The sequence below is a fragment of the Petromyzon marinus genome, chromosome 3 (assembly GCF_048934315.1).
Source record: "Petromyzon marinus isolate PM22_M1 ecotype Great Lakes invasive population chromosome 3, UKy_Petmar_22M1.pri1.0, whole genome shotgun sequence".
Lineage (NCBI taxonomy): Eukaryota > Metazoa > Chordata > Hyperoartia > Petromyzontiformes > Petromyzontidae > Petromyzon > Petromyzon marinus.
The window spans coordinates 15323115-15335549 of record NC_133669.1 but is presented as its reverse complement, the minus strand read 5'-3'; the positions used below and the strand labels follow the sequence as shown (position 1 = coordinate 15335549).

Sequence of the window (12435 nt, the reverse complement as noted above, 5' to 3'; positions counted from 1 at the left end):
ACTATTCGTGTTTTAGCTATCCAGAGCTCAAATTATTGTTGAGAGCATTTCTCTCCGACACCCTCTGTTAATGCTGGAGGGCAGCTGTCTCCAACTGGTTGTACTAGGCACCTGATAAACACACGGTCGTTGAAGGAGGAGGCTGGCCCCAGGCGCTGTCCATGTGGAGACTGCAAGACATCACGTGCCCACTCCACCCATGCGTGCAGACGCAGCACCCCAGACTCCGCCACACTCTCCACAAAGTTCGCATCCTCCACCGTGTCCCCCGCATCCGCCAGGGCCAAACGCATGCCTTGAAACACGCCGCATCATCATAGCAGATAAGCATAGTCACACGAAGACAGCAAGGACAAGCTTGCAATGTTAATTACTTTAACCATTTGTGCTATCTCATTTAGAACATTTATTGTTTACCTGTTTCATTCGTAGTTCTGTTCATGCTCTTAGCAGAAAAATTACAGCATAAAACTATCAAAATTATAAAGGATACATTTTCAAAAACATTCAAAGCATATTTAGTGAGAAAACTAATCAATTTTAAACAATGCATGGGTGCATGCCTTACAGTTACTCAGCATGCACAAGGCATGCTTGACAGCACTCAAGGGCACACAGCATGAGCATGCACATTCCATTGGCTTGTGAAAACATCAGCTACCATTCACCACTGACAGTGACAGTGATGTCACCACTGACAGTGATCTCACCACAACACACAAGTAACACATAAAGATCCCGTATATTTAGACTTTATAGGTTGCAGGTGCAAATTATGGTTATGAGCACCTAATAAGACCAGCATGGCACAAAAGATAATTGTGTGGTCAGAATCATGCCCAGCCGCCTTTGCTGAGTGCTGATTTTTACATACTGCTCCCGGTACGTTTTTGATAGTCAGTTTGACCTAGCAGCCCAGATAAGGTTAAAAAAACAATTTCCTCTTTTTAACAACATAAGCACGACTTTTCCACTATCTCTGCTCAGTTTTGGTTGGCAGGAAAATTATTTATTGCCTGTGTCTATGATAGTACTCGGATATTTCAGTTGCTCAGATGGTTGTAGCTCGGTTGTGTGTTTGTATTAAACTTGTAGGTGGCGGGCACCACTTGGTATTCAAGTCTTCGTGAGGAGTGTTTTAATGGAAAACCTTGGCCATGGTATTAAACGCAGGTCAAACACACGTAAAACATGTTCCGTCAAACACATACACACACCGAATCACACACACGTTGAAAGACACTCACCGTCAGCAGAGAACTTAGAAATAGCCTCTGACAGAGTCAAGAAATTCCCTGTAGATTTCGACATCTGCAGAGCAGAGTTAAGTCACAGCCATGTGTGCACATATGCGCACGCACACACGCAAACATATCAACACATATACACACACTAACAATACAAACTTTGCCTAATTAGCCGTATGCATTGTAAGGGCCAGTGTGATGGGATCAAGTGATTATTATGACGATGGCATTCACGAGGATGTGACTGCATTGGCGATGTTCATGTTGATCTTGTTCATGATCATGTTGATGAGTTGCCAACGTTGGACAATTTAGATCGCGACTTTCCTATTGTTAATGATGATCAGTGTGTTAATGATATATGATAATGTTGATGGTGTTTGTCATTGAGCACAATATCATGTATTTTGAATAGTTTCACTTTTATTTTGACAATGACATCGGTGTTTTTTTTTTTTCGATTTAAAGCTTTCGTGACTGCAAGCATTCATCTTCTTTGGTTCTTTCGGTAAAGTCAGCGCTGGAGCGCTGTCCTCCAGACAGTCTCGTCCCTTCACCTGATGAAGGCCGCTTGTGTTGTGGCCGAAACGTCGTGAGAATTTTATTGTGTTATTTTATTTTATAAATTTATTATTTTATTCTCATTCTACGTGACTTTACCGAAAGTACCAAAGAAGACATCGGTGTTATTAATGTTACTGATTGTTTCATCACTGTGGTGATATTGCAATAAAAATGTATTAACAAATATGGCAAATGTGAGCCGTAGCGACAAAGACAGTTTACTACAATCTCTTCACAATATTTTGTTCACATTAACAGGGCCTCAAACCGTTAAGAACAGTGACAGCGTTCATGTTGATGCCGATGATGTTGATGAAGGTATGCTGTGGGGGTCACCTTCTCAGAGTTGAGCAGGAGGTGCCCATTTGCTCGGACTGCTCGGGGCCACATCTCACTGTATGGTGACAAAACACAAATTTACAGCCTTCTTATTAATGATATAAAACAACTCCTGAATTTCCTAATCTATTCAATGGATACCTGATTAAGAGCAATTACAAAAGGGCAGTGAACCGTTCTTTAAAAATGAGGTTGCACAAAATGGCAAAACATTAAGCACTACGAGGCGCCACAGGGTTTTAACATTCACATTAGGTAATGTCGCACACCTTGGCCGATGACGCTGATGATGACGATAATCAAGGTAGCGTAGTGGTTCGTGCACTATGCCACAAACCCGGTAACCTGAGTTTTGAGTCCCAGCCATGGCTAACGTCAAAGTGGCAAGTGTTATCAGAACTTGTCCTCGCCCTCCGCTAGGTGGACTGAACTTCAAATGAGTACCTGGTACACTGTGTAAACATCAGCACCACTGTGGAGACCTGGCTGCTGCGTATGGGTGAACAGTCGTGTGTGTGGCGATGTGCGCGCATAGTCACCTGTGTTTGGGCCACATGGCCACGTGGTTGTACAGGTAGTAAGTCAAGTGGTTGGGCACCAGGTCTTTTCCAGAGACTCGGAGATCCATGGGATACCTGGAGGACAACCAAACAGCACCTATTCAACAATGCCCAACACTGAGCTGAGCAGAGCTCAAGTGAGTCTCCATTGTTAATGAAGGAATAATTTCAAGTGTCAATGAGCTACATACAGCTCAATGGTACATGGAGGTGTCTATGCCATGCACTGTTAATGAGCCACACCTAATAAATAACAATGACGCTGCCCTTTATTTATCCAGAATAGCGCCACTGTGCCTCAATACTTTTTATGTTTGTCCAATTCCATTAATAATTATTTGGCTTGTAGGAAGAAACTGGGGTAAGCATAGAAAATCCAACCATATGCGAGGGCAACACTTAAATCTCCATACAGATGGATTGAGCAATCCACTCATCTCCTGGCCACACCTGGTATTCCAAAGCAGTCTCTCATAGAAGTCCTAACCATCTGGGTTAATTTCTAAGATCTTATGTGATTGGAGGTGCATTCAGGGCAAAGACAGGAAGGACAGGTGGGAGCAGTGTCTGGTTGCATAAAGCACCTTCAATGATTCCTCCATGAACGTAATTTGCTTTAAATGACAAGCCAAGGGGAACTTCCCATTAAAGTGTTCACACCACTGGCCACAAAACTTTGCGAGGCCTGCCGAGAGTGCGTGTGAGTGCGTCGAGTACATTACCAGAACTGGAACTCTCGACGGAGGAGGTCGAGTTTCTCTTTAGAGATCACAGAGTCCGGAACTGGGGCATCCGGGAAAAGAACATAATCCCAAACGGCGCACGACATCTCCTCCGGCCTGCTCATACACATACATAACACAAATATACCTTCAGAGCCTTAAAGACTGTTGGAGGATGGTAAAAAAAAGTGTTGTTGGCAAGCACCTGCAAAAGGTTGGAATGGCATGCAATGGGTTTGTGCGATTGCTGCAATAAATTACAAAAAAAATCTTACATTTGTATTGAATCTAATCAAAACCGGAATCATGATAATCAATATCTGGGGGTGAAAGTTGAAACTATTAAACCCTAGAAAATAGCGCTTGCTGTGCTGGTCTTGACGATGTGCTCTTACCGGATGCCGAGCGGGGAGACCCCGTGTCCATCCAGCGTCCCACCCTGCAGGAGGTGACACACAGTGTAGAACGCCATGTAGATGGTCGAGTCCGACAGGGACTCGATGAGCCAGCGCTCATCCCATGGCAGACGAGTTCCTACCGTGCACACAGGCACACACAGGCACACAGGGGCACACAGGTGCACACAGGCACACACAGGCACACACAGGTACACACAGACACACACAGGCGCACACAGGGGCACACAGGCACACACAGGCACACACAGGCGCACACAGGCGCACACACAGGCACACACAGGGGCACACAGGCACACACACAGGCACACACACAGGCACACACACAGGCACACACACAGGCACACACACAGGCACACACACAGGCACACACACAGGCACACACACAGGCACACACACAGGCGCACACAGGCACACACAGGCACACATAGGGGCACACAGGGGCACACACAGGCACACACAGGCACACACAGGCACACACAGGCACACACAGGCACACACAGGTACACACAGGGGCACGCATTGGGACAGAACAGCATGTAAATGTATAACACGTAGCTTCCATGTAAACACACACCGGTACACACACAGGCATCAAAACGAAATAAACTATTGTATACATAGCGGTACACACTACGAATTAAAAGAATGAACCAGATTAAGATTTTTTTTCGGTTTCAGCACTATTGCCAGGATTCGACAAACCTGAAGCTGTGTGCCAAATCGGGAACCAAATTTGCACAGCTGTCTGCTGATGGCACAGCGCGCACCTCTCACCAAATGTATTCGTCCCATGTCGAGCACATACACATGAATACAAGCATGCACACGTGTACACGTTATAGTGCGCACACGTGAAGGGGTACATTCCCATATAGGACATCAGCTGATAATTATTCAAAATAATTAAAATTAAACATCATTTTCCCCTACTTGTCACTGACAGTAAAATTGCCACCTGGCTTGTGCCAGGCAAGACTCCTTGGCACAAGTTCTGCGTACAAAAGTGCGCTTGAGCGTGCGTCCATACCAAGTCCATATGTGCGCGAGCATGCATGCTCCTTCAGCCATTCCAGTGTCGCTTCAAAGTTTCTACGAGTTTCATCCATGAATCTAAGACACGATTACATGACATCATCAACAAACGTCCAAAACGTCATCAACACGAGAGCATCACGTCTCCACGTTTTACGTAGCTCAAGATATCACCAATTCTAAAACCTCGTCTCCCTCAGGCATGCCTATAAGATGCTCAGTAACGGAGTCTCATTGAGCAGAGTATCATAACCCTTTTCCACTGGTACATCTAAGCAGTCAGCAAGAGGTTCTGATTATGTGGCTGCTTCTTCACTGGATATTTGCTTTGCCGAGCCATGAACAAACCGTGACATTGGCCTCATAAGATCTCAGTGCCAAGCACGGCTGGGGCGGTATTAATTATGTGTTCCATGTTTCTGATGTTATCACACTTGAGCAAGATGAACATAGCACTCATAAGTCGGAGGTGGGTGTGTGTGGGGGTATATCTTTGTGTGAGTGTATATATGTGTGTATCAGTGTATATATCCGACTTGTGAGTTTGTGCAAGTCAACTAAAACCACAGCATCAACGCATCATCGACACGCATCTGGATGCACACAATGCCTATAAACGTCGGTGGCAGTGGGTGGCTTCCGCAATGGAAAAACAATCTGCGAATCCTGACCCGCAACAACATGGCTTGGCACTGCGCCGGTGGAGTTTGGATGTACCAGTGGAAAAGTAACATCAGTGTGTCATTGACCCTCAGGCTTGGTCACACGAATATGATCCTGAAATATGATCTCCTAAAAATGATTTAAGAAGACATTGATTTTACAACCTATTCCGCTCAAAGCTTAGTCTCAAGACATCGGACCCAAGTTCCGGTTTCCCGAAGCTTAAAACAGCTTGCCAATAACATGTGTGTGTGCACCACAAGAAACAGTAACAAGAATAATGGGTGCTCACGTCTCCAAATTTTTTAGGCATTCTGTTGCCTGGCTCTTCCACTGCTCTTCTCCATAGTCCAGGTACCTACAGGCAGACAAACAAATGGTAGACTTTGAGTGTATTTGCAAGTGTAATAGTGGATGTGTACGTGTGTGTATTGGTGTAGCAGTGCTTGGGCATAGCGTGCTACAATCATGATCCGGGTGTCAATTATTGACCATGCAAGCGCCATTGGCAACGGATGTGTGAATCTGCCCTAGATATCCCGTAGAGCAGTATTTCTCAAACTTTTTTGGCTCGTGGACCACTCAGCTGATGCAAACATTTCTGTGGATCACCCAGCCCACCCCCCACCCCTGGTGACAAAACACATTCACTTATCATCTCTGAATACCAGTCATACAAAATTATTCATAATAACCAGGAAATCTTTTTTTTCAAGCAGCTATCAGGGTTTTTTTTAGGGGGGGCCATTAAGATCTTAGGGTTCGGGTAGTGTAATAATGCTTGTTTACTTAACATAATTTTTAAATTAAATGTATGTCCAAAACAAAAGGTATAAACATTGTCATGATTTCCGGATTAACCTACATGTGTATCAGCCTGCGGACCGCCTATAGGCCCGTCGCAGACCACTGGTGGCCCGGAGACCCACACTTTGAGAACCACTGCCCTAGAGGTTGAACCAGCCTTTAATGAGCATACAATGTAGTGTGATCGGCAAAAGCAATGGAACTTCAAGGGCATTTTCGCAGAAAAGGCTTTGACCACACTAACATCACTCTATTCAGGTATGCAGGCCAGAATAGGAATGGTTAGGCCTCGACATTCGTAAGGGTTGGGTTCTTGAAAATGTGCGCCAAAGTAGAATTCGGGAATGTAGATACTACGTTTATATGGTAAAAAGGGGGTTGGGTTGTTGAACAAAAGAATACAAATGTTGGATATTAATCATGTACAGTACAGTACACATAACATCCATATGCTTCATTAAACTGCACAATGATACAAAGAGATAATTACAAATAGTACAAAATATATTGAATAAAATAAAACATAAATAAATTATACTGTCAATTTGGAAGTTTCATTTACCTAAACACAAAACGTCATGGTCACTTGAACGTTAATGATATGCCATCTAGGCATCTGTGTGGCAATTCCTCAACTTCTTCTTCTTTGGTTCTTTCGGTAAAGTCACGTAGAATGAGAATAAAATAATAAATTGATAAAATTGTTAATAGCTAAATGCATCCAATAACGTCTGCAAATTTGCGTTGTGCGCGAGTGTGTCGGGTATGTGTTGCACAATGGCTTGGGTACGCACACATGGGGGTCACAATCCACCACTGCGCAAGTACCCCTCCGCCATCATGCTATGTTGCCAAATCGTGAAGAGTCGAGGGAAAAAAGTACAAACCTTGAACTGGTATTCAAATATAAAATAGCGAATAATAGAATTTCGCCAAAGAAAAAAAATCTGCGAATGAAGAGGTTTGTATATGACAGTATGGGCACATTTGTGTGCAAGTCTGCACAACTGTGTGCGACAGTGCACGTGCAAATGGGATTGGGTGACTGCGAGTGTTTAACAATTGTGTATACGACAGTGCGTGTGTACAAGAAATCGCGCGTAAATAGGTGAGCGAGTGCAAGGTCCCTACCACTGGTCGCACAGCGCCACAACACATTCATCGCCTGAGCGGGACATAACCTGTCTCTCTGGCTCCATGTACAGCACCGCATGGCCCTGCACAGAATGTCACACGAGCCAGATTAGCCCACGCCTCACCCTGCTAGGTCAGGTTACATGGCCAAAATGGAGCAAAGAGTGGACAACGCAAACATTGGTAAACCGGGACATTTTTGGGGAATTCTATTTGTCATCATTGTCATAGGGATTACAATGTGGAATAGTGTTATGAAGAATGGGGAGCATCGTGTAAAAGGATAGCGAAGCTTGAGGCAAAGTTTGTACCAGTGGATGAGCGTATTACTTTAGTCAGGAATATGGTTTAGACATTGCGATGTATCAGTAGTGGAAGCTTGTGCACTCACTGAGACAGTACAGACCATTTTACAGTCTACGAGCATAATATTAAATTTTAAACAAATAATTGTTATATATCTAAGAGTATAAATGAACCAGGCCAAAATAACTAAAACTGTATTGTTTGTGTAAGACGGATCAGCACTCACATCTGATATGAGTTTGCCCTGGATGACCTTCTTTACATCCTGGACACGACACCCCTCATACCCTGCCACCAGCATCACCTGCACCCGAGGTACACAGACACATGGGACACACAGGGGATACACACGAGGACATCAGAAGGGAAACTTAAATTGCACGAGGTGTAAAGCCAGGCATAGAGAGGGACATTGTGAGACATACAAGGGGTCACGCAAGAAATCGTAGGGAAACAATTATATAGGGAAACACTTGAAAACCAGCAGGAACATATGCACTCAAGGGGAGACACATGAGAAATGTGGCAAAGGAAATATGATTTCAAGTTAATACAAAAATATCTCCTTGCTCAAATTACCATGGGCCAGAAATCAACTCTTATCCAGAGACAATGGCATTCTCAGGACAGGGGCTAGTGCAATCATTGAAGATTTGGTCCAACAAGGACTGAATGCTGATGTACCGGCCCTGGTTAGACACTGCCTCACCAACATTTACTTCACCTGGAATGGAACATTCTACAAACAAGTTGAAGGTACCCCAATGGGTTCTCCCTTATCTTCAGTTGTAGCCAATGTTTTCATGGAAATATTTGAGACAGATGCCATCCAGGCATCCACCCTACGTCCTTCCTTGTGGAAGAGATATGTAGATGACACGTTCGTCATCTGGCCACATGGCCTACCAGCGCTGGGCCAATTCTTCAACCACATCAATTCCATACACCCAGCCATCAAATTCACCATGGAGGTGGAAAAGGATGGCAAGTTACCATTCTTGGATGTTTTAATCGAAAATAAACCAGATGGCTCAATGGGACACTGTCTACAGGAAAGCCACCCATACAGATGCCTACCTAAAACCTGACTCCCACCACCATCCAGCCCAGACGAATTCCCTCATCAAAACTCTACACCATATAGCTCGTATTTTCGACCATCACCACCTAGTCAGTGAACTGGAGCACGTACACCAAGCCCTCAAGATGAATGGATATTCGGACTACACAATCCGTAAAGCTATCACCCCAACTGTTGGGAAAGAACCATTTGAGGACCCAATCAAAACCATCACCTTGCCATACATAGCAGGGGTTACCAAAAAGATTTCCAAAATCATGAGCAAACACAAGATCCAGGTTCGATTCAGTACATACAATTCGTGATCTGATCCCATCTGTGAAGGATGTGATCCCTGACATGCAATACCCCGGTGTCTACAAACTAAGCTGTGTCTGCGGCAGTAGTTAGTGGGGAAACTAAGTGACATGTCTCAGACCGTGTTCGTGAACATAAGGTAGATTTCAAACACGGTAGGACCAATACCTCAGCCGTGGCTGATCATTGTTTCAATTCTGTGGGCACATGTGAAATGTATTTTTCCAAGACGAACGTACTCTGAAAACCCACTGGCTATCAACAAAGATTTGTTCATGAAGCCATCCAGATATATAAACACAGACACAATTTTAACCGAGAATATGGGTCGAAACTGAGTAATCATTGGAAAGACATTATTAACCAGTTTAAGTCATAACTGGCTGTGATGTTTCCATCCTACCTGCCAATGCTATCAGTTATTTACGACTCTGAGTTACATTAACAGGCTAAATGTCTCACTAACACAGCCACTATTGCGGTGGTTCTTTTACATTGACGTGCTAATCTCTCACAATACAATGGCCACCTCCACAGCTTCGTAGGCGTGGAGGTATATCAGCTCTCCAATCTTACATTTACACGCAAATTCCATCTCTAGCACCGCTCACTTACCCTTGGACTACACCCATCTCTAGCCCCGCCCACTTACCCTTGGGCTACACCCATCTCAAACCTACATAACATCCTGCCTCAGCAGCTCTCCCGCTATATTTTTTCCTGCCTCAGCAGCTCTGCCGCTATATTTTTTCACCTGCTGACTATTGCTTGTGTTTTGCATTCTAAACGTCGTGATATTTTTATTTTTTCATTATTTATCTATCTACGTGGCTTTACCGAAAGACCCAAAGAATATTCACTCAAAGTGTTACTAATTTTTTTTATCAACGGTGGAGAAAAGACCACCCCACCGGGATTGGAACTCACACCCTCATTCCTGAGAGTTGAACAATTAACTCCTTATTCCTGCTTATACTCAATCCTGCTACGGCTGATGTTATAACTGCCGAGTGGGAAGCCGCACCCCCTCATAGAAGCCCTTGAGGTAGACACGCTCCTTGGCGAGGGCAAGGCGATCGCGCTCGTTCTGACTTGAGATGCCCATCTCATCGAGCACCGTCACAGCCGCCAGAGGACCCAGCCCAGGCACCTCGATGATCGGTACCTGACACGGAGTAACACGACAAATAGTCATATAATAATTCATCACCTAAGATTTAATAAAAAGCCCTTCACATCCAACTCATAAAGCCATCTATTATAGATTGAAAGGGGTGAGGACAAAGGTAAGGTAACATCTTCTACTCCAGGTTAAATTCTGTGAGTTCCATCAGTTGGTTGGCATTTTCAGCCTCTCATATTCCTTCTATTTGTTGTATATTTGTATAACTATATTTTATTGCTTTAAAATGCACTATCAATTAGCTGGGCATGGTAGCATATATGTAACACAACGTTTTGAAAGACACATCAGGGTCACGTCATAAACAGAGACTCACCGGCTCGAAGGGCAGCACCATGGCGTCCGTAATACCATACTTCTCCCGCAGGGCCTGTGAGGACAATACAGTGATCGCACAATCAGCTCCTTGCCAAAATATAGACGACTTAAACCTACAGGCTACTTACCAAACACAGCATCACGAAAACAGACTTTTTACCAATCACAGGCTTCTTACTAAACACAACCTCCTTTACACTCATGGGCTCCTTAAGTCAGTGGGAGAGTGGGCTAGAGACACAAAAGTGGGAAAGAGAGATGGAATGCAGAGGGGGAGAGAGGAAGAGAGCAAAGGTGGGAGAGTATGAAAGTAGATGGGAGTGCATGGGTGGTAAGGGATGAAGGTCTGTTGAGAGTGCTTACTGATTTTCTCTTGAGGTCGCGCAGAGCAGCGATGTCATCGGGCGAGTCCGAAGGAACACTCGTCACCACCCCCGTGCCTGAGCAGCACAGACACATGCACGTGTGAGATCAGATGCCGTCAGGGGGTAGTGCAATCGGCACCACCCACACCCAGCTGTCCGTCCCTCCAGCGCTGTTGCTGGCCACATAACAGGTTCTACTTAACAGGGTGCTACTTATTTTGGGCCGAGTTGAGCTAGGTGAGGTCAATGATAGGTTCACACATACATTTTCAGTTATTTGCATGGTTAGGGAATAATAGTTCACCAGAATAATGCACTGACCACTCTGCCACCACAACTTAGTACAAGAACAGCAGCCGTAAGTGGCCACAATGTGGCAGTGATATCATAAAAGAGCTCGTACCAGGCTAGCTGTGACTACATTTCTTTCACAGGTCATGGAACACACATAAGTTACGGTTTAGCGGACTAACTGGGAGGACTAGAAGATCCATCACCTGTCTTCTTGCAAAGACAAAACAAAGATCTCCCTTTTAGCCTGAACAGACTTTTGTGGCAAGTGCTGTTTGCGAGCACCTATGAAGGCCAGTGCGGCACATGAGGGAGTGGGTAGCCAGCACCACGCCCGACTGCCTTTGTCTCCCGAGTGATGTTTACACAACGCACCAGGTGCTCATTCGAGCCCGACCTTACACACACATGCATTCTGTCTCACACTCACCCTTGTCCTCCTTGACGGTGAGCATCGGCAGGGTGTAAATGACTGGGAAGGAGCAGAGTGGCGCGCTCAGAGCTGCCCCCATAAGGTCCTGAAGAACAGAGCAACAGGAGCCACCGTGGTTACCTGCTTAGATGATTGTTTGCTTACCTGGTTTCCTCTTCTAATAGTCGCATCTCATCTAGTCTGTACCAGGTGCAGGATGCATGCACATTCTTACATGTATTTACAGCTTTAGGATGACCCACTGATACTTTCGTGTTAACTCCTTTTAATTATTTATGTGTTTTGAATGTATGTTTTTTCATGTTTCATTTGTGTACACCTTGATGTTTATTTCATTAGAATTTTTATTAAAATGTCTACATTAAAAAGAATATAATTAAGAGTTGGCATCAAAGTAACCATGCCGAATTAATACATTTGAAGCACATCTTGCAAGCAACATCTGCAAACCTTAATCTTGGAAGCAAAAGAAAAGGCTATCACGTCATAGATGATGTCCCTTCGAGGTAACTTCTGGGTTTCATAATTTGTACGCTGGACGTGCGGACATCCCACTCATCCGAGCCATACCAGGTAGAACCCAGCACAACCCGGTACGGGAGGGAGGAGGGTCTGAATAAGATGCGTGTGGACACAGCATAACACGGAGCACTAAATATGTGGAACGTGCCTTA

At 44.7% G+C, this 12435-nt stretch overlaps 1 protein-coding gene across 1 annotated transcript in view; it reads right to left on the bottom strand.

The window, feature by feature from the left end:
• LARS1 (leucyl-tRNA synthetase 1) overlaps positions 1-12435 on the bottom strand; it is a 31191-nt gene that overhangs the window by 7543 nt on the left and 11213 nt on the right. Inside the window, exons 11-24 of the mRNA XM_032975861.2 lie at positions 11759-11846; positions 11036-11112; positions 10671-10724; positions 10196-10336; positions 8020-8097; positions 7485-7570; positions 5839-5904; positions 4879-4961; positions 3828-3966; positions 3433-3549; positions 2690-2785; positions 2148-2205; positions 1248-1311; positions 112-295 (exon numbers count right to left, since the gene is read on the bottom strand). Coding sequence (XP_032831752.2) covers positions 112-295; positions 1248-1311; positions 2148-2205; positions 2690-2785; positions 3433-3549; positions 3828-3966; positions 4879-4961; positions 5839-5904; positions 7485-7570; positions 8020-8097; positions 10196-10336; positions 10671-10724; positions 11036-11112; positions 11759-11846 — 1331 coding nt within the window. The remainder of the gene's footprint in view (positions 1-111; positions 296-1247; positions 1312-2147; positions 2206-2689; positions 2786-3432; positions 3550-3827; positions 3967-4878; positions 4962-5838; positions 5905-7484; positions 7571-8019; positions 8098-10195; positions 10337-10670; positions 10725-11035; positions 11113-11758; positions 11847-12435) is intronic.